The sequence below is a fragment of the Salmo salar genome, chromosome 04, assembly GCF_965601325.2.
Source record: "Salmo salar chromosome 04, fSalSal1, whole genome shotgun sequence".
Classification (NCBI taxonomy): Eukaryota; Metazoa; Chordata; class Actinopteri; order Salmoniformes; family Salmonidae; genus Salmo; species Salmo salar.
In genome coordinates, this window is record NC_138294.1 from 82,478,570 (window position 1) to 82,499,106 (window position 20,537).

The following is a 20,537-nucleotide window of genomic DNA, read 5'->3' on the forward strand; positions in this document are numbered from 1 at the left end:
TACTGTACTACTGTTCTACTGTTACTGTTCTACTGTTACTGTTCTACTGTTACTGTACTACTGTTATACTCTTACTGTACTACTGTTCTACTGTTACTGTATTACTATTACTGTACTACTGTTACTGTTCTACTGTTACTGTTTTACTGTTACTGTGCTACTGTTCTACTGTTACTGTACTACTGTTCTACTCTTACATAACTACTGTTCTACTGTTACTGTACTACTATTACTGTACTTCTGTTACTGTACTACTTTTACTGTTCTACTGTTACTGTACTACTGTTACTGTTCTACTGTTACTGTACTACTGTTCTACTGTTACTGTTCTACTGTTACTGTACTACTGTTACTGTACTACTGTTACTGTACTGCTGTTCTACTGCTTACTGTACTACTGTTCGTACTGTTACTGCTTTTACTGTTACTGTTCTACTGTTACTGTATTACTATTACTGTCACTACTGTTACTGTTCCTACTGTTACTGTTTTACTGTTATTGTGCTACTGTTCTACTGTTACTGTACTACTGTTCTACTCTTACATAACTACTGTTCTACTGTTACTGTACTACTATTACTGTACTTCTGTTACTGTACTACTTTTACTGTTCTACTGTTACTGTACTACTGTTACTGTTCTACTGTTACTGTACTACTGTTCTACTGTTACTGTTCTACTGTTACTGTTCTACTGTTCTGCTTTTCTACTGTTACTGTTCTACTGTTACTGTTCTACTGTTATTGTACTTCTGTTCTACTGTTACTGTACTACTGTTACTGTACTACTGTTAAAGTACTACTGCTGCTGTACTACTGTTACTGTTCTACTGTTACTGTTCTACTGTTGCTGTACTACTGTTAAACTGTTACTTTATTACAGTTACTAATGTTTCTGTACTTCTGTTACTGTTCTACTGTTACTGTTCTACTGTTACTGTTTTATGGTTACTGTTCTACTGTGACTTTTCTACTGTTACTGTACTATAGATACTGTTCTAGTGTTACTATTCTACATTTACTGTTCTTCTGTTACTATACTACAGTTACTGTTCTACTGTGACTGTTCTACTGTTACTGTACTATAGATACTGTTCTAGTGTTACTATTCTACATTTACTGTTCTTCTGTTACTATACTATAGTTACTGTTCTACTGTTGCTATACTACGTTTACTGCTCTACTGTTACTGTTCTACTGTTACTGTACTACTGTTACTGTACTACTATTACTGTTCTATGGTTACTTTTCTACTGTTCTGTTCAGCTGTTACTGTTTTAATGTTGCTGTACTACTGTTACTGTACTACAATTACTGTACTACTGTTGCTACTGTTACTGTACTACTGTTACTTTATTACTGTCATTGTTCTGTGGTTACTGTTGAACTGTTACTGTACTAATGTTACTACTGTTACTGTACTACTGTTACTGTACTACATTTACTGTACTATTGTTACTTTACTACTGTACTACTGTTACTCTACTACAGTTACTGTACTACAGTTACTGTTACTGTACTCCTGTTAGTGTACTACTGTTACTACTCTTGCTGTACTACTGTTACTACTGTTACTGTTAAACTGTTACTGCACTACAGTTACTGTTCTACTGTTGCTGTACTACTTTTACTACTGTTACTGTACTACTGTTGCTGTTCTGCTGTTACTGTTCTACTGTTACTGTACTGCTTTTACTACTGTTACTGTACTACTGTTACTGTTCTGCTTTTACTGTTCTACTTTTACTATACTACAGTTACTGTTTTAATATTCTGTTACTGTTCTACTGTTACTGTTCTACTGTTACTGTACTACTGTTCTACTGTGACTGTTCTACTGTTGCTGCTCTGTTGTTACTGTTCTATGGTTACTGTACTACTGTTAAACTGTTACTTTATAACAGTTACTAATGTTACTGTACTACTATTCTACTGTTACTGTTCTACTGTTACTGTTCTACTGTTACTGTTCTACAGTTCTACTGTTACTGTACTACTGTTCTACTGTTACTGTTCTACTGTTACTGTTTTACAGTTACTGTTCTACTGTTACTGTTCTACTGTTACTGTTCTACTGTTACTGTGCTACTATTCTACTGTTACTGTACTACTGTTACTGTTCTACTGTTACTGTTCTACTCTTCTACTCTTACTGTACTACTGTTACTGTTCTACTGTTACTGTTTTACTGTTACTGTACTTCTGGTCTACTATTACTGTATTACTGTTACTGTTCTACTTTTACTGTTTTACTGTTACTATTCTACTGTTTCTGTACTACTGTTCTTCTGTTACTGTTCTACTGTTACTGTTCTACTGTTACTGTTCTACTGCTACTGGTCTACTGTTCTACTGTTACTCTTCTACTATTACTGTTCTACTGTTCTACTGTTACTGTACTTCTGTTCTACTGTTACTGTACTACTGTTACTGTACTACCGTTAAAGTACTACTGCTGCATTTCTACTGGTACTGTACTACTGTTACTGTACTACTGTTGCTGTTATACTGTACTACTGTTACTGTACTACTTGTCTACTGTTACTGTACTACTGTTACTGTTCTACTGTTCTACTGTTACTGTTCTACTGTTACTGTTCTACTGTTACTGTACTACTGTTACTGTACTACTGTTACTGTACTACTGTCTACTGTACTACTGTTACTGTTCTACTGTTACTGTACTACAGTTACTGTTCTACTGTTACTGTTCTACTGTTACTGTTCTACTGTTACTGTACTACTGTTACTGTTCTACTGTTACTGTACTACCGTTACTGTACTACTGTGCACTGTTCTACTGTTACTGTTCTACTGTTACTGTTCTACTGTTACTGTACTACTGTTACAGTACTACTGTTACTGTACTACTGATACTGTACTACTGTTACTGTCTACTGTTACTGTTCTACTGTTACTGTACTACTGTTACTGTACTACTGTTACTGTTACTACTGTTGCTGTTCTACTGTTACTGTTGTACTTTCTTTTCTACTTTTACTGTTTACAGTTACTGTTCTGCTGTTATTGTTCTACTGTTACTGTTCTACAGTAACTGTTCTACTGTTACTGTTCTACTGTTACTGTTCTACTGTTCTGCTTTTCTACTGTTACTGTTCTACTGTTACTGTTCTACTGTTACTGTACTTCTGTTCTACTGTTACTGTACTACTGTTACTGTACTACTGTTAAAGTACTACTGCTGCTGTACTACTGTTACTGTTCTACTGTTACTGTTCTACTGTTGCTGTACTACTGTTACTGTTCTTCTGTTACTGTTCTACTGTTCTTCTGTTACTGTTCTGCTATTAGTGTACTACTGTTACTGTTCTACTGTTGCTGTTCTAGTGTTGCTGTACTACTGTTACTTTTCTACTGTTACTGTACTACTGTTCTATTCTTACTGTTCTACTGTTACTTTTCTGCTCTTACTGTTCTACTGTAACTGTTACTGTACTACTGTCACTGTTCTAATGTTACTGTACTACTGTTCTACTGTTGCTGTACTACTGTTACAGTTCTACTGTTACTTTACTGCTGTTCTACTGTTACTGTTCTACTGTTACTGTTCTACTGTTGTTGTATTACTGTAGCTGTACTACTGTTACTGTTCTACTGTTAGTGTACTACTTGTCTACTGTTGCTGTACTACTGTTACAGTTCTACTGTTACTGTACTGCTGTTCTACTGTTACTGTTCTACTGTTACTGTTCTACTGTTGCTGTATTACTGTAGCTGTACTACTGTTACTGTTCTACTGTTACTGTACTACTGTTCTACTGTTACTGTACTACTGTTACTGTACTACTGTTACTTTACTACTGTCGCTGTTCTTCTGTTATTGTTCTACTGTTACTGTTCTACTGTTCTACTGTTACTGTACTACTGTTACTGTTCTACTGTTACTGTTCTACTGTTTCTGTACTACTGTTACAGTTCTACTGTTACTGTACTGCTGTTTTACTGTTACTGTTCTACTGTTACTGTACTACTGTTACTGTACTACTGTTCTACTGTTACTGTTCTACTGTTACTGTACTACTGTTACTGTATTACTGTTACTGTTCTACTGTTACTGTATTACTGTTACTGTTCTACTGTTACTGTTCTACGGTTACTGTACTACTGTTCTACTCTTACTGTACTACTGTTCTACTGTTACTGTATTACTATTACTGTACTACTGTTACTGTTCTACTGTTACTGTTTTACTGTTATTGTGCTACTGTTCTACTGTTACTGTACTACTGTTCTACTCTTACATAACTACTGTTCTACTGTTACTGTACTACTATTACTGTACTTCTGTTACTGTACTACTTTTACTGTTCTACTGTTACTGTACTACTGTTACTGTTCTACTGTTACTGTACTACTGTTCTACTGTTACTGTTCTACTGTTACTGTTCTACTGTTACTGTTCTACTGTTACTGTTTTACAGTTACTGTTCTACTGTTACTGTTCTACTGTTACTGTGCTACTATTCTACTGTTACTGTACTACTGTTACTGTTCTACTGTTACTGTTCTACTCTTCTACTCTTACTGTACTACTGTTACTGTTCTACTGTTACTGTTCTACTGTTACTGTACTACTGTTACTGTTCTACTGTTACTGTTCTACTCTTCTACTCTTACTGTACTACTGTTACTGTTCTACTGTTACTGTTTTACTGTTACTGTACTTCTGGTCTACTATTACTGTATTACTGTTACTGTTCTACTTTTACTGTTTTACTGTTACTATTCTACTGTCTACTGTTACTGTTCTACTGTTGCTGTACTACTGTTACAGTTCTACTGTTACTGTACTGCTGTTCTACTGTTACTGTTCTACTGTTACTGTTCTACTGTTGTTGTATTACTGTAGCTGTACTACTGTTACTGTTCTACTGTTAGTGTACTACTTGTCTACTGTTGCTGTACTACTGTTACAGTTCTACTGTTACTGTACTGCTGTTCTACTGTTACTGTTCTACTGTTACTGTTCTACTGTTGCTGTATTACTGTAGCTGTACTACTGTTACTGTTCTACTGTTACTGTACTACTGTTCTACTGTTACTGTACTACTGTTACTGTACTACTGTTACTTTACTACTGTCGCTGTTCTTCTGTTATTGTTCTACTGTTACTGTTCTACTGTTCTACTGTTACTGTACTACTGTTACTGTTCTACTGTTACTGTTCTACTGTTTCTGTACTACTGTTACAGTTCTACTGTTACTGTACTGCTGTTTTACTGTTACTGTTCTACTGTTACTGTACTACTGTTACTGTACTACTGTTCTACTGTTACTGTTCTAGTGTTACTGTACTACTGTTACTGTATTACTGTTACTGTTCTACTGTTACTGTATTACTGTTACTGTTCTACTGTTACTGTTCTACGGTTACTGTACTACTGTTCTACTCTTACTGTACTACTGTTCTACTGTTACTGTATTACTATTACTGTACTACTGTTACTGTTCTACTGTTACTGTTTTACTGTTATTGTGCTACTGTTCTACTGTTACTGTACTACTGTTCTACTCTTACATAACTACTGTTCTACTGTTACTGTACTACTATTACTGTACTTCTGTTACTGTACTACTTTTACTGTTCTACTGTTACTGTACTACTGTTACTGTTCTACTGTTACTGTACTACTGTTCTACTGTTACTGTTCTACTGTTACTGTTCTACTGTTACTGTTCTACTGTTACTGTTCTACTGTTACTGTTTTACAGTTACTGTTCTACTGTTACTGTTCTACTGTTACTGTGCTACTATTCTACTGTTACTGTACTACTGTTACTGTTCTACTGTTACTGTTCTACTCTTCTACTCTTACTGTACTACTGTTACTGTTCTACTGTTACTGTTTTACTGTTACTGTACTTCTGGTCTACTATTACTGTATTACTGTTACTGTTCTACTGTTACTGTTTTACTGTTACTATTCTACTGTTTCTGTACTACTGTTCTTCTGTTACTGTTCTACTGTTACTGTTCTACTGTTACTGTTCTACTGCATTTACATTTACATTTTAGTCATTTAGCAGACGCTCTTATCCAGAGCGACTTACAATTTGGTGCATTCACCTATACTGTACTACCGTTAAAGTACTACTGCTGCATTTCTACTGTTACTGTTCTACTGTTACTGTACTACTGTTACTGTACTACTGTTGCTGTTATACTGTACATTTACATTTTTTTTTTTTTACATTTTAGTCATTTAGCAGACGCTCTTATCCAGAGCGACTTACAAATTGGTGCATTCACCTATAATATCCAGTGGAACAGCCACTTTACAATAGTGCATCTAAATCTTTTAAGGGGGGGGTTAGAAGGATTACTTTATCCTATCCCAGGTATTCCTTGAAGAGGTGGGGTTTCAGGTGTCTCCGGAAGGTGGTGATTGACTCCGCTGTCCTGGCGTCGTGAGGGAGCTTGTTCCACCATTGGGGTGCCAGAGCAGCGAACAGTTTTGACTGGGCTGAGCGGGAACTGTGCTTCCTCAGAGGTAGGGAGGCGAGCAGGCCAGAGGTGGATGAACGGAGTGCCCTTGTTTGGGTGTAGGGCCTGATCAGAGCCTGAAGGTACGGAGGTGCCGTTCCCCTCACAGCTCCGTAGGCAAGCACCATGGTCTTGTAGCGGATGCGAGCTTCGACTGGAAGCCAGTGGAGAGAGCGGAGGAGCGGGGTGACGTGAGAGAACTTGGGAAGGTTGAACACCAGACGGGCTGCGGCGTTCTGGATGAGTTGTAGGGGTTTAATGGCACAGGCAGGGAGCCCAGCCAACAGCGAGTTGCAGTAATCCAGACGGGAGATGACAAGTGCCTGGATTAGGACCTGCGCCGCTTCCTGTGTGAGGCAGGGTCGTACTCTGCGAATGTTGTAGAGCATGAACCTACAGGATCGGGTCACCGCCTTGATGTTGGTGGAGAACGACAGGGTGTTGTCCAGGGTCACGCCAAGGCTCTTAGCACTCTGGGAGGAGGACACAAGAGAGTTGTCAACCGTGATGGCGAGATCATGGAACGGGCAGTCCTTCCCCGGGAGGAAGAGCAGCTCCGTCTTGCCGAGGTTCAGCTTGAGGTGGTGATCCGTCATCCACACTGATATGTCTGCCAGACATGCAGAGATGCGATTCGCCACCTGGTTGTCAGAAGGGGGAAAGGAGAAGATTAATTGTGTGTCATCTGCATAGCAATGATATGAGAGACCATGTGAGGATATGACAGAGCCAAGTGACTTGGTGTATAGCGAGAATAGGAGTGGGCCAAGAACAGAGCCCTGGGGGACACCAGTGGTGAGAGCACGTGGTGCGGAGACAGATTCTCGCCACGCCACCTGGTAGGAGCGACCTGTCAGGTAGGACGCAATCCAAGCGTGCGCGGTGCCGGAGATGCCCAGCTCGGAGAGGGTGGAGAGGAGGATCTGGTGGTTCACAGTATCAAAGGCAGCAGATAGGTCTAGAAGGATGAGAGCAGAGGAGAGAGAGTTAGCTTTAGCAGTGCGGAGAGCCTCCGTGACACAGAGAAGAGCAGTCTCAGTTGAATGCCCAGTCTTGAAACCTGACTGATTAGGATCAAGAAGGTCATTCTGAGAGAGATAGCAAGAGAGCTGGCCAAGCACGGCGCGTTCAAGAGTTTTGGAGAGAAAGGAAAGAAGGGATACTGGCCTGTAGTTGTTGACATCGGAGGGATCGAGTGTAGGTTTTTTCAGAAGGGGTGCAACTCTCGCTCTCTTGAAGACGGAAGGGACGTAGCCAGCGGTCAAGGATGCGTTGATGAGCGAGGTGAGGTAGGGGAGAAGGTCTCCGGAAATGGTCTGGAGAAGAGAGGAGGGGATAGGGTCAAGTGGGCAGGTTGTTGGGCGGCCGGCCGTCACAAGACGCGAGAGTTCATCTGGAGAGAGAGGGGAGAAAGAGGTCAAAGCACAGGGTAGGGCAGTGTGAGCAGGACCAGCAGTGTCGTTTGACTTAGCAAACGAGGATCAGATGTCGTCAACCTTCTTTTCAAAATGGTTGACGAAGTCATCCGCAGAGAGGGAGGAGGGGGGGGGGAGGGGGAGGAGGATTAAGGAGGGAGGAGAAGGTAGCAAAGAGCTTCCTAGGGTTAGAGGCAGATGCTTGGAGTTTAGAGTGGTAGAAAGTGGCTTTAGCAGCAGAGACAGAAGAGGAAAATGTAGAGAGGAGGGAGTGAAAGGATGCCAGGTCCGCAGGGAGGCGAGTTTTCCTCCATTTCCGCTCGGCTGCCCGGAGCCCTGTTCTGTGAGCTCGCAGTGAGTCGTCGAGCCACGGAGCAGGAGGGGAGGACCGAGCCGGCCTGGAGGATAGGGGACAGAGGAAATCAAAGGATGCAGAGAGGGAGGAGAGGAGGGTTGAGGAGGCAGAATCAGGAGATAGGTTGGAGAAGGTTTGAGCAGAGGGAAGAGATGATAGGATGGAAGAGGAGAGAGTAGTGGGAGAGAGAGAGCGAAGGTTGGGACGGCGCAATACCATCCGAGTAGGGGGAGAGTGAGAAGTGTTGGATGAGAGCGAGAGGGAAAAGGATACAAGGTAGTGGTCGGAGACTTGGAGGGGAGTTGCAATGAGATTAGTGGAAGAACAGCATCTAGTAAAGATGAGGTCAAGCGTATTGCCTGCCTTATGAGTAGGGGGGGAAGGTGAGAGGGTGAGGTCGAAAGAGGAGAGGAGTGGAAAGAAGGAGGCAGAGAGGAATGAGTCGAAGGTAGACGTGGGGAGGTTAAAGTCACCCAGAACTGTGAGAGGTGAGCCATCCTCAGGAAAGGAACTTATCAAGGCGTCAAGCTCATTGATGAACTCTCCAAGGGAACCTGGAGGGCGATAAATGATAAGGATGTTAAGCTTGAAAGGGCTGGTAACTGTGACAGCATGGAATTCAAATGAGGAGATAGACAGATGGGTCAGGGGAGAAAGAGAGAATGTCCACTTGGGAGAGATGAGGATTCCAGTGCCACCACCCCGCTGGCTCGATGCTCTAGGGGTATGCGAGAACACGTAGTCAGACGAGGAGAGAGCAGTAGGAGTAGCAGTGTTATCTGTGGTGATCCATGTTTCCGTCAGCGCCAGGAAGTCTAGGGACTGGAGGGTAGCATAGGCTGAGATGAACTCAGCCTTGTTGGCCGCAGACCGGCAGTTCCAGAGGCTGCCGGAGACCTGGAACTCCACGTGGGTCGTGCGCGCTGGGACCACCAGGTTAGAGCAGCAGCGGCCACGCGGTGTGGAGCGTTTGTATGGCCTGTGCAGAGGAGAGAGAACAGGGATAGGCAGACACATAGTAGACAAGCTACAGAAGAGGCTACGCTAATGCAAATGAGATTGGAGTGACAAGTGGACTACACGTCTCGAATGTTCAGGAAGTTAAGCTTACGTTGCAAAAATGTTATTGACTAAAATGATACAGTACTGCTGGCTGGTGGAGTAGGCTAGCTAGCAGTGGCTGCGTTGTTGACTTTGAACGTGTAGCTGGCTAGGTAACCTCGGTAGTTTCAGTACTACACCTTGTCATGATACAAAGCAACTTTGTAGCTAGCTAGCTAACATAACACTAATCAAGACGTTCCTTGTACTACTGTACTACTGTACTACTGTTACTGTACTACTTGTCTACTGTTACTGTACTACTGTTACTGTTCTACTGTTCTACTGTTACTTTTCTACTGTTACTGTTCTACTGTTACTGTACTACTTGTCTACTGTTACTGTACTACTGTTACTGTTCTACTGTTACTGTACTATAGTTACTGTTCTACTGTTACTGTTCTACTGTTACTGTTCTACTGTTACTGTACTACTGTTACTGTTCTACTGTTACTGTACTACCGTTAAAGTACTACTGCTGCATTTCTACTGTTACTGTTCTACTGTTACTGTACTGCTGTTACTGTACTACTGTTACAGTACTACTTGTTCTGTTCTACTGATACTGTTCTACTGTTACTGTACTACTGTTCTACTGTTACTGTACTAATGTTACTGTACTACTGTTACAGTACTACTGTTGCTGTTCTACTGTTACTGTTGTACTTTATTTTCTACTTTTACTGTTTACAGTTACTGTTCTGCTGTTATTGTTCTACTGTTACTGTTCTACAGTAACTGTTCTACTGTTACTGTTCTACTGTTACTGTTCTACTGTTCTGCTTTTCTACTGTTACTGTTCTACTGTTACTGTTCTACTGTTACTGTACTTCTGTTCTACTGTTACTGTACTACTGTTACTGTACTACTGTTAAAGTACTACTGGTGCTGTACTACTGTTACTGTTCTACTGTTACTGTTCTACTGTTGCTGTACTACTGTTACTGTTCTTCTGTTACTGTTCTACTGTTCTTCTGTTACTGTTCTGCTATTAGTGTACTACTGTTACTGTTCTACTGTTGCTGTTCTAGTGTTGCTGTACTACTGTTACTTTTCTACTGTTACTGTACTACTGTTCTATTCTTACTGTTCTACTGTTACTTTTCTGCTCTTACTGTTCTACTGTAACTGTTACTGTACTACTGTCACTGTTCTAATGTTACTGTACTACTGTTCTACTGTTACTGTACTACTGTTACTGTTCTTCTGTTACTGTTCTACTGTTGCTGTACTACTGTTACAGTTCTACTGTTACTTTACTGCTGTTCTACTGTTACTGTTCTACTGTTACTGTTCTACTGTTGTTGTATTACTGTAGCTGTACTACTGTTACTGTTCTACTGTTACTGTACTACTTGTCTACTGTTGCTGTACTACTGTTACAGTTCTACTGTTACTGTACTGCTGTTCTACTGTTACTGTTCTACTGTTACTGTTCTACTGTTGCTGTATTACTGTAGCTGTACTACTGTTACTGTTCTACTGTTACTGTACTACTGTTCTACTGTTACTGTACTACTGTTACTGTACTACTGTTACTTTACTACTGTCGCTGTTCTTCTGTTATTGTTCTACTGTTACTGTTCTACTGTTCTACTGTTACTGTACTACTGTTACTGTTCTACTGTTACTGTTCTACTGTTTCTGTACTACTGTTACAGTTCTACTGTTACTGTACTGCTGTTTTACTGTTACTGTTCTACTGTTACTGTTCTACTGTTTCTGTATTACTGTTGCTGTACTACTGTTACTGTTCTACTTTTACTGTACTACTGTTCTATTGTTACTGTTCTACTGTTGCTGTTCTACTGTTACTGTACTACTGTTCTACTGTTACTGTTCTACTGTTACTGTACTACTGTTACTGTATTACTGTTACTGTTCTACTGTTACTGTTCTACTGTTACTGTACTACTGTTCTACTCTTACTGTACTACTGTTCTACTGTTACTGTATTACTATTACTGTACTACTGTTACTGTTCTACTGTTACTGTTTTACTGTTACTGTGCTACTGTTCTACTGTTACTGTACTACTGTTCTACTCTTACATAACTACTGTTCTACTGTTACTGTACTACTATTACTGTACTTCTGTTACTGTACTACTTTTACTGTTCTACTGTTACTGTACTACTGTTACTGTTCTACTGTTACTGTACTACTGTTCTACTGTTACTGTTCTACTGTTACTGTACTACTGTTACTGTACTACTGTTACTGTACTGCTGTTCTACTGTTACTGTACTACTGTTCTACTGTTACTGTTTTACTGTTACTGTTCTACTGTTACTGTTCTACAGTTCTACTGTTACTTTTCTACTGTTACTGTTCTACTGTTACTGTTCTACTGTTACTGTACTACTGTTACTGTTCTACTGTTCTACTGTTACTTTTCTACTGTTACTGTTCTACTGTTACTGTACTACTTGTCTACTGTTACTGTACTACTGTTACTGTTCTACTGTTACTGTACTACTGTTACTGTTCTACTGTTACTGTACTACAGTTACTGTTCTACTGTTACTGTTCTACTGTTACTGTTCTACTGTTACTGTACTACTTGTCTACTGTTGCTGTACTACTTTTACAGTTCTACTGTTACTCTACTGCTGTTCTACTGTTACTGTTCTACTGTTACTGTTCTACTGTTGCTGTATTACTGTAGCTGTACTACTGTTACTGTTCTACTGTTACTGTACTACTGTTCTACTGTTACTGTACTACTGTTACTTTACTACTGTCGCTGTTCTTCTGTTATTGTTCTACTGTTACTGTTCTACTGTTACTGTACTACTGTTACTGTTCTACTGTTACTGTTCTACTGTTTCTGTACTACTGTTACAGTTCTACTGTTACTGTACTGCTGTTTTACTGTTACTGTTCTACTGTTACTGTTCTACTGTTTCTGTATTACTGTTGCTGTACTACTGTTACTGTTCTACTTTTACTGTACTACTGTTCTATTGTTACTGTTCTACTGTTGCTGTTCTACTGTTACTGTACTACTGTTCTACTGTTACTGTTCTACTGTTACTGTACTACTGTTACTGTACTACTGTTACTGTTCTACTGTTACTGTACTACTGTTCTACTGTTACTGTTCTACTGTTACTGTACTACTGTTCTACTCTTACTGTACTACTGTTACTGTTCTACTGTTACTGTTCTACTGTTTCTGTACTACTGTTACAGTTCTACTGTTACTGTACTGCTGTTTTACTGTTACTGTTCTACTGTTACTGTTCTACTGTTACTGTTTTACTGTTACTGTGCTACTGTTCTACTGTTACTGTACTACTGTTCTACTCTAACATAACTACTGTTCTACTGTTACTGTACTACTATTACTGTACTTCTGTTACTGTTCTACTGTTACTGTTTTACTGTTACTGTACTACTGTTCTACTGTTACTGTACTACTGTTACTGTTCTACTGTTACTGTACTACTGTTCTACTGTTACTGTTCTACTGTTACTGTACTACTGTTACTGTACTACTGTTCTGTACTGCTGTTCTACTGTTACTGTTCTACTGTTACTGTACTACTGTTCTACTGTTACTGTTACTGTACTACTGTTCTACTGTTACTGTACTACTGTTACTGTTCTACTGTTACTGTTCTACTGTTCTACTGTTACTTTTCTACTGTTACTGTTCTACTGTTACTGTTCTACTGTTGCTGTTCTACTGTACTACTGTTACTGTTCTACTGTTACTGTTCTACTGTTACTGTACTACTGTTCTACTGTTACTGTTCTACTGTTACTGTTCTACTGTTCTACTGTTACTTTTCCACTGTTACTGTTCTACTGTTACTGTTCTACTGTTGCTGTTATACTGTACTACTGTTACTGTTCTACTGTTACTGTACTACTTGTCTACTGTTACTGTACTACTGTTACTGTTCTACTGTTACTGTACTACTTGTCTACTGTTACTGTACTACTGTTACTGTTCTACTGTTACTTTTCTACTGTTACTGTTCTACTGTTACTGTACTACTTGTCTACTGTTACTGTACTACTGTTACTGTTCTGCTGTTACTGTACTACAGTTACTGTTCTACTGTTACTGTTCTACTGTTACTGTTCTACTGTTACTTTTCTACTGTTCTACTTTCTACTGTTACTCTACTACTGTTGCTGTTCTACTGTTACTGTACTACTGTTTCTGTGCTACTGTTACTACTGTTACTGTACTACAGTTACTGCGCTTCTGTCAAATCAAATAAACTTTTATTGGTCACATACACGTGTTTAGCAGATGTTATTGTGAGTGTAGTGATATGCTTGTTACTGTACTACAGTTCATTTAATCTACACAACTTTCATGCTCAATCAGCTCATCTCTCTATGAACCACACTGTCTCCACAATGTAGATACATTTACAGATGTAAGATCTTAATTTCAGCCAGTTCACTACAGCAGGAAAATAATGCTGCAGCAACAGGAAATGTGAATTATTACAGTATGTGGATTATAATTAACAGACATTTTTGTAGGGGTCGATACATTTTTCCTAAGGAAAATTCAAGTCAGAATTTTCGAAGTGGAAATGACAAACTTCAAAAAGCTTTTTTAACCTCGATTACACTTCAATTTCCTGCATTTCAGGAAAGTTCTCCTGCAACAGGGTCATCAAATTAAGATCCTACATATGTAGCTTTAGAATGTAGCTGACAACAAGTACCTTTGAAAACAAATTAGAGTATATTTGGTTGATTTCATTTAAATGATTTGAGAGGAATGTTTCTCAGCCGTGTTTCCTCTCCCTGTCTTCCTCTACATCTGTTCTAGTTGCTGGCATTCCTTCAAGGGCTGTTTACTTACTACCATCATGGGTACGAGCTGGCCAAAGACTTCAACCACTTCAAGACAGACCTCACCATCAGTATTCAGAATGTAAGATGCATGTTAATGCCATACATTACAGGCATGAGGTGCTGATCAGATTTCCTCTTTTTCCAACCCAGAGGCCTTTCAAGGCAATAGCCCTAACCCAACAACTACAGACAGTGGTCAATAGCCCTAACCCAACAACTACAGACAGTGGTCAATAGCCCTAACCCAACAACTACAGACAGTGGTCAATAGCCCTAACCCAACAACTACAGACAGTGGTCAATAGCCCTAACCCAACAACTACAGACAGTGGTCAATAGCCCTAACCCAACAACTACAGACAGTGGTGAATAGCCCTAACCCAACAACTACAGACAGTGGTGAATAGCCCTAACCCAACAACTACAGACAGTGGTCAATAGCCCTAACCCAACAACTACAGACAGTGGTCAATAGCCCTAACCCAACAACTACAGACAGTGGTGAATAGCCCTAACCCAACAACTACAGACAGTGGTGAATAGCCCTAACCCAACAACTACAGACAGTGGTCAATAGCCCTAACCCAACAACTACAGACAGTGGTCAATAGCCCTAACCCAACAACTACAGACAGTGGTCAATAGCCCTAACCCAACAACTACAGACAGTGGTCAATAGCCCTAACCCAACAACTACAGACAGTGGTCAATAGCCCTAACCCAACAACTACAGACAGTGGTCAATAGCCCTAACCCAACAACTACAGACAGTGGTGAATAGCCCTAACCCAACAACTACAGACAGTGGTGAATTGCTCAGAATGCAGGATGGTAGGTGGGATGTTTCCATCATTCTGTCTCCTCTCCTGCCCTGTAAGACGCGGAACCGTTTTGAAAGCACCCGGTCTGAGGTGGAGTGTCTGATGAGGAAGATGAAGGAGAACCCCCATGAACACAAGAGCATCAGCCATGGCACCATGGAGGGATATCTGTTTGTACAGGAGAAACGTGAGTGTCCCGTCCTGCTCTCTGTCTCTCACTCCGTTCTCGATCTCACTGTCTCTCACTCTCACACACATACACTTCTTTCTCTCTCTGAAATAAGGTCACATATCATATCATTATTTAGTCATTTATTTGTATCATTTAGAGAAGTAGTACCAGTGTTGTTGTACAAATAGATGTACATTTCCCCATAGAAACAACAAGAGTAATTGTATTCAGGATGAGACTTCAAGAGGTGACAAGGGCACTGAGCATGTGCAGTAATAAATTGGTAACCGAAACCATTTTTTTCATTGCCCGCTCTCTGCTTTTCTCTGCCTCTCTCTCTGCTTTTCTCTCTGCTTCTCTCTCTGCTTTTCTCTCTGCTTCTTTCTCTGCTTCTTTCTCTGCTTCTCTCTGTGCTTCTCTGTGCTTTTCTCTCTTCTTCTCTCTGCTTCTCTCTCTGCTTCTGTCTCTGCTTTTCTCTATGCTGCTTCTCTTTGCTTCTCTCTCTGCTCCTCTCTGCTTCTCTGTCTGCTTCTCTCTCTGCTTCTCTCTCTGCTTCTCTTTGTGCTTCTCTGTGCTTTTCTCTCTGCTTCTCTCCCTGCTTCTCTCTGCTTTTCTCTCTGCTTCTCTCTGCTTCTCTCCCTGCTTCTCTCTGCTTTTCTCTCTGCCTCTCTCTCTGCTTCTCTCTGTCCGTCTCTCTGCTTTCTCTCTGCTTCTCTCTCTGCTTTTCTCTCTGGTTCTCTCTCTGCTTCTCTCTCTGCTTCTCTGTGCTTTTCTCTCTTCTTCTCTCTGCTTCTCTCTCTGCTTCTGTCTCTGCTTTTCTCTATGCTGCTTCTCTCTGCTTTTCTCTCTGCTCTCTCTGCTTCTCTATGCTTCTCTTTGCTTTTCTCTCTGCTTTTCTCTTTGCTTCTCTCTCTGCTCCTCTCTGCTTCTCTGTCTGCTTCTCTCTGCTTCTCTTTGTGCTTCTCTGTGCTTTTCTCTCTGCTTCTCTCTGCTTCTCTCCCTGCTTCTCTCTGCTTTTCTCTCTGCCTCTCTCTCTGCTTCTCTCTGTCCGTCTCTCTGCTTTCTCTCTGCTTCTCTCTGCTTTTCTCTCTGCTTCTCTCTGCTTTTCTCTCTGCTTCTCTCTCTGCTTCTCTCTCTGCTTCTCTCTGCTTTTCTCTCTGCTTCTCTCTCTGCTTCTCTCTGCTTTTCTCTCTGCTTTTCTCTCTGCTTCTTTCTCTGCTTCTTTCTCTGCTTCTCTCTGCCTCTCTCTGCTTCTCTCTCTGCCTCTCTCTCTGCTTCTCTCTGTCCGTCTCTCTGCTTTCTCTCTGCTTCTCTCTCTGCTTTTCTCTCTGCTTCTCTCTCTGCTTCTCTCTCTGCTTCTCTGTGCTTTTCTCTCTTCTTCTCTCTGCTTCTCTCTCTGCTTCTGTCTCTGCTTTTCTCTATGCTGCTTCTCTCTGCTTTTCTCTCTGCTCTCTCTGCTTCTCTATGCTTCTCTTTGCTTTTCTCTCTGCTTCTCTCTCTGCTTCTCTCTCTGCTTCTCTGTGCTTTTCTCTCTGCTTCTCTCTGCTTCTCTCCCTGCTTCTCTCTGCTTTTCTCTCTGCCTCTCTCTCTGCTTCTCTCTGTCCGTCTCTCTGCTTCTCTCTGTCCGTCTCTTTGCTTTCTCTCTGCTTCTCTCTCTGCTTTTCTCTCTGCTTTCTCTCTGCTTCTCTCTCTGCTTTTCTCTCTGCTTTTCTCTCTGCTTTCTCTCTGCTTCTCTCTCTGCTTCTCTCCCTGCTTCTCTCTGCTTTTCTCTCTGCCTCTCTCTCTGCTTCTCTCTGTCCGTCTCTCTGCTTCTCTCTGTCCGTCTCTCTGCTTTCTCTCTGCTTCTCTCTCTGCTTCTCTCTGCTTCTCCCTCTGCTTTTCTCTCTGCTCTCTCTGCTTCTCTATGCTTCTCTTTGCTTTTCTCTCTGCTTCTCTCTCTGCTTTTCTCTCTGCTTTTCTCTCTGCTTTCTCTCTGCTTCTCTCTCTGCTTCTCTCCCTGCTTCTCTCTGCTTTTCTCTCTGCCTCTCTCTCTGCTTCTCTCTGTCCGTCTCTCTGCTTCTCTCTGTCCGTCTCTCTGCTTTCTCTCTGCTTCTCTCTCTGCTTCTCTCTGCTTCTCTCTCTGCTTTTCTCTCTGCTTTCTCTCTGCTTTCTCTCTGCTTCTCTCTGCTTCTCTCTCTGCTTTTCTCTCTGCTTTTCTCTCTGCTTTCTCTCTGCTTCTCTCTCTGCTTCTCTCCCTGCTTCTCTCTGCTTTTCTCTCTGCCTCTCTCTCTGCTTCTCTCTGTCCGTCTCTCTGCTTCTCTCTGTCCGTCTCTCTGCTTTCTCTCTGCTTCTCTCTCTGCTTCTCTCTGCTTCTCTCTCTGCTTCTCTCCCTGCTTCTCTCTGCTTCTCCCTCTGCTTCTCTCTGCTTTTTTCTCTGCTTTTCTCTCTGCTTCTCCCTCTGCTTCTTCTCTGCTTCTCTGTCTGCTTCTCTCGCTTCCCTCTCTCAGGTTCTTTTGTGTCAACCTGGGTCAAGTACTACTGCACCTACCATCGAGAGCCCAAACGAGTCACCATGGTCCTGTTTGACCAGAAGTCTGGAGGCAAAGTGGTGCGTTGTCTGTTTGTTTCTACCCAGAATGCCACTCTGCCATGCCGTGGGACCATGTAGTTGTTGGAGCAGAGAGACAGAGAGCGAGAGAGAGAAGAGCGAGAAGAGAGAGAAAGAAATGTTGGCATCGGTCGCTCGCTTGTTTTTGCCTGTCGGCGATGATGCAGAGCTCTTTCTTGGCATGGGTGGCAGGTCATGGTACCGTGACTCAGGGATGGCAGGGTTGACACACAGAGCTGGCAGCGGGCCAGCCTCTCCTGCAGTGCCACTCTCAGACAGTAGTTAACACAGTGCCCATGCCAAGCCCAACATCTTGACAGGGATAAGTTCTGGTCTACTACACCCAAGTATAGGGGAGACTAGAGCCCCACCTACAGGGGCCAACTCACCCAACACACACACACACACACCACACACACACACACACACACACACACACACACACACACACACACACACACACACACACACACACACACACACACACACACACACACACACACACACACACACACACACACACACACACACACACACAGAGAGAGAGAGCTCTCCAGAAACCACAGGGGCTTCTCCAACCCTGATGAACAGAGCCATAGAAACATTAATTAGACACATTCATATTGAAGGACTTCCAGTCACGATTTAAAGCAGAAATCATGTGTGACATCTGTCTCTAGAGGTTTGACTGACTGCAGTTGTTTTGGGGGAAACTGCCGATATGCTGTTTTACACCAGGGAAATTAATAAGTGTCATTTATAAATTGTCCAAGAAATATGCTTCAAACGTTGATTTCTTACATGGTGAAATGAATGACACATTATGTCTGTAAGTGTTCAGATCAGCATGAGATTTCCTTTTTTCATGCTATTTATTGAATATCGTTTATCGGTGGAATTATCGTACGATACCAATATCGGCAAAAGGCCAATATCTTCGGATAATATTGGTGAACCAATATGTCGGTCTCTACTCCTCATCTCACAGTTCCTTTCACACTGATTGAAGTGTACTGTGGAGAAAAGGATGGCAGAGAGAGGGAGATGAAGGGAGAGAAGTGATGGAGGAAGAGGAGAAAGGGCAGGAGAGGGGAAGAGAGGAAGGATCAGAGAGGAGAGGACCTATCATTCGGAACACATCAGAGTTGTGGCTTGATGGTCCCTCTCTCAGGATTACTGCCCTGTGTCTGCTAGGATCCTGTGTACAAACAGAGTAGTGACACTTCAGGTGCTAATGCACTCCCTTTGAAGGAGGAGAGGAGAGGAAAGGAGAGGACAGGGGAGAAGAGGAGAGGGAAGGGGAGGAGAGGGGAGAGGAGAAGAGAGGAAAGGAGAGGAGAGAAGAAAGGAGAAGAGAGAGAGGAGAGGAGAGGAAAAGGGAGGAGAAGAGAGGAAAGGAGAGGAGGAAAGGAGAGAAGGAGAGGAAAGGGTAGATGAAGAGAGGAGAGGAAAGGGGAGAGGAAAGGGTAGATGAGGAGAGGAAAGGAGAGGAGAAGAGAGGAGAGGGTAGGAAAGGGGAGATGAAGAGAGGAGAGGAAAGGAGAGGGGAGGAAAGGAGAGGAAAGGGGAGAGGAGGGATTGACACTAGGGAGATGGGCTGTAAAATAGTTGCACTGGAATGATACATCTAAGCTTCCTACACATCTTTTCCTAGGTCCTTTGAGTCTGTCCATGTTAGTCCTTGTCCACAATTCACTGCGAGAATCAAAGAAATGCACCGTAATGACATGGATCCATACACGTTGGGAAAGGAACTTCACAGTGATTGAACTTGAATGTCATAAAATGTCTCTTCTTAAAGGTTGATTAAGGTCTCCCCTGTCTTTCAGGGAGAGGAGGAGAGCTTCACTCTGAAGTCCTGCACAAGGCGGAAGACGGACTCTATAGAGAAGAGGTTCTGTTTTGATGTGGAGGGCGTAGACAGGTGAGTCATTGCTGCTGTCTAATAGCTTGTTGTTACCCATTCCAACCACAGGGTGGTGCTCACAAGTCTTGCTGGGGCTGAGGCTGTGGCTGAGTGACTAGTGAGAGCTCAACACAGAGGATCTAATGAGGATTGGCAATCGCAAAATCCCAGTACACAGCTTGTCTCGTTAATGTTACATTAATTGCAGATGAAGATGAGGGGTGGTTTGAAATTCATTGCTCAACATTAATCCGTGCCTGTCCTGTGAACACTACAAGCTGCCTGGAGACAGACGATAGAAGGTGTAGTTTTGAAAATGAGGGTGTAAGTTAGATCAGGAATGAGAGATGTCTGCCTCCTCCCCAAACCAGGCCAGTCTTAGCAGAGTGTTGTCTGTCTGCAGTTAGAGCAGCAGAGCCTGTGACTCCCTGACACTAACTCTACTATGTCCACTACAGCCTCAGATCTCTCTCCACCGTCACCAGCCCGTTCCTTCACTCAGTCCTCTTTATTTATTCATGTGTGTGTGTCCTCTGCCCAGTGTGTGTGTTTGTGTGTGTGTGTCCTCTGCCCAGTGTGTGTGTGTGTGTGTGTTCTCTGCCCAGTGTGTGTGTGTGTCCTCTGCACAGTGTGTGTGTGTGTTTCCTCTGCCCAGTGTGTGTTTGGGTGTGTGTGTGTGTGTGTGTGTGTGTGTGTGTGTGTGTGTGTGTGTGTGTGTGTGTGTGTGTGTGTGTGTGTGTGTGTGTGTCCTCTGCCCAGTGTGTGTGTGTGTGTGTGCCCTCTGCCCAGTGTGTGTGTGTGTGTGCCCTCTGCCCAGTGTGTGTGTGTGTGTGTGTGTGCTTTCTGCCC

At 42.2% G+C, this 20,537-nt stretch overlaps 1 protein-coding gene across 1 annotated transcript in view; it reads left to right on the forward strand.

Moving 5' to 3' along the window:
• LOC106603859 (rho GTPase-activating protein 26) overlaps window positions 1-20,537 on the forward strand; it is a 160,935-nt gene that overhangs the window by 87,728 nt on the left and 52,670 nt on the right. The window contains exons 7-10 of the mRNA XM_082974755.1: window positions 14,177-14,281; window positions 15,081-15,210; window positions 17,682-17,782; window positions 19,612-19,706. Coding sequence (XP_082830881.1) covers window positions 14,177-14,281; window positions 15,081-15,210; window positions 17,682-17,782; window positions 19,612-19,706 — 431 coding nt within the window. The remainder of the gene's footprint in view (window positions 1-14,176; window positions 14,282-15,080; window positions 15,211-17,681; window positions 17,783-19,611; window positions 19,707-20,537) is intronic.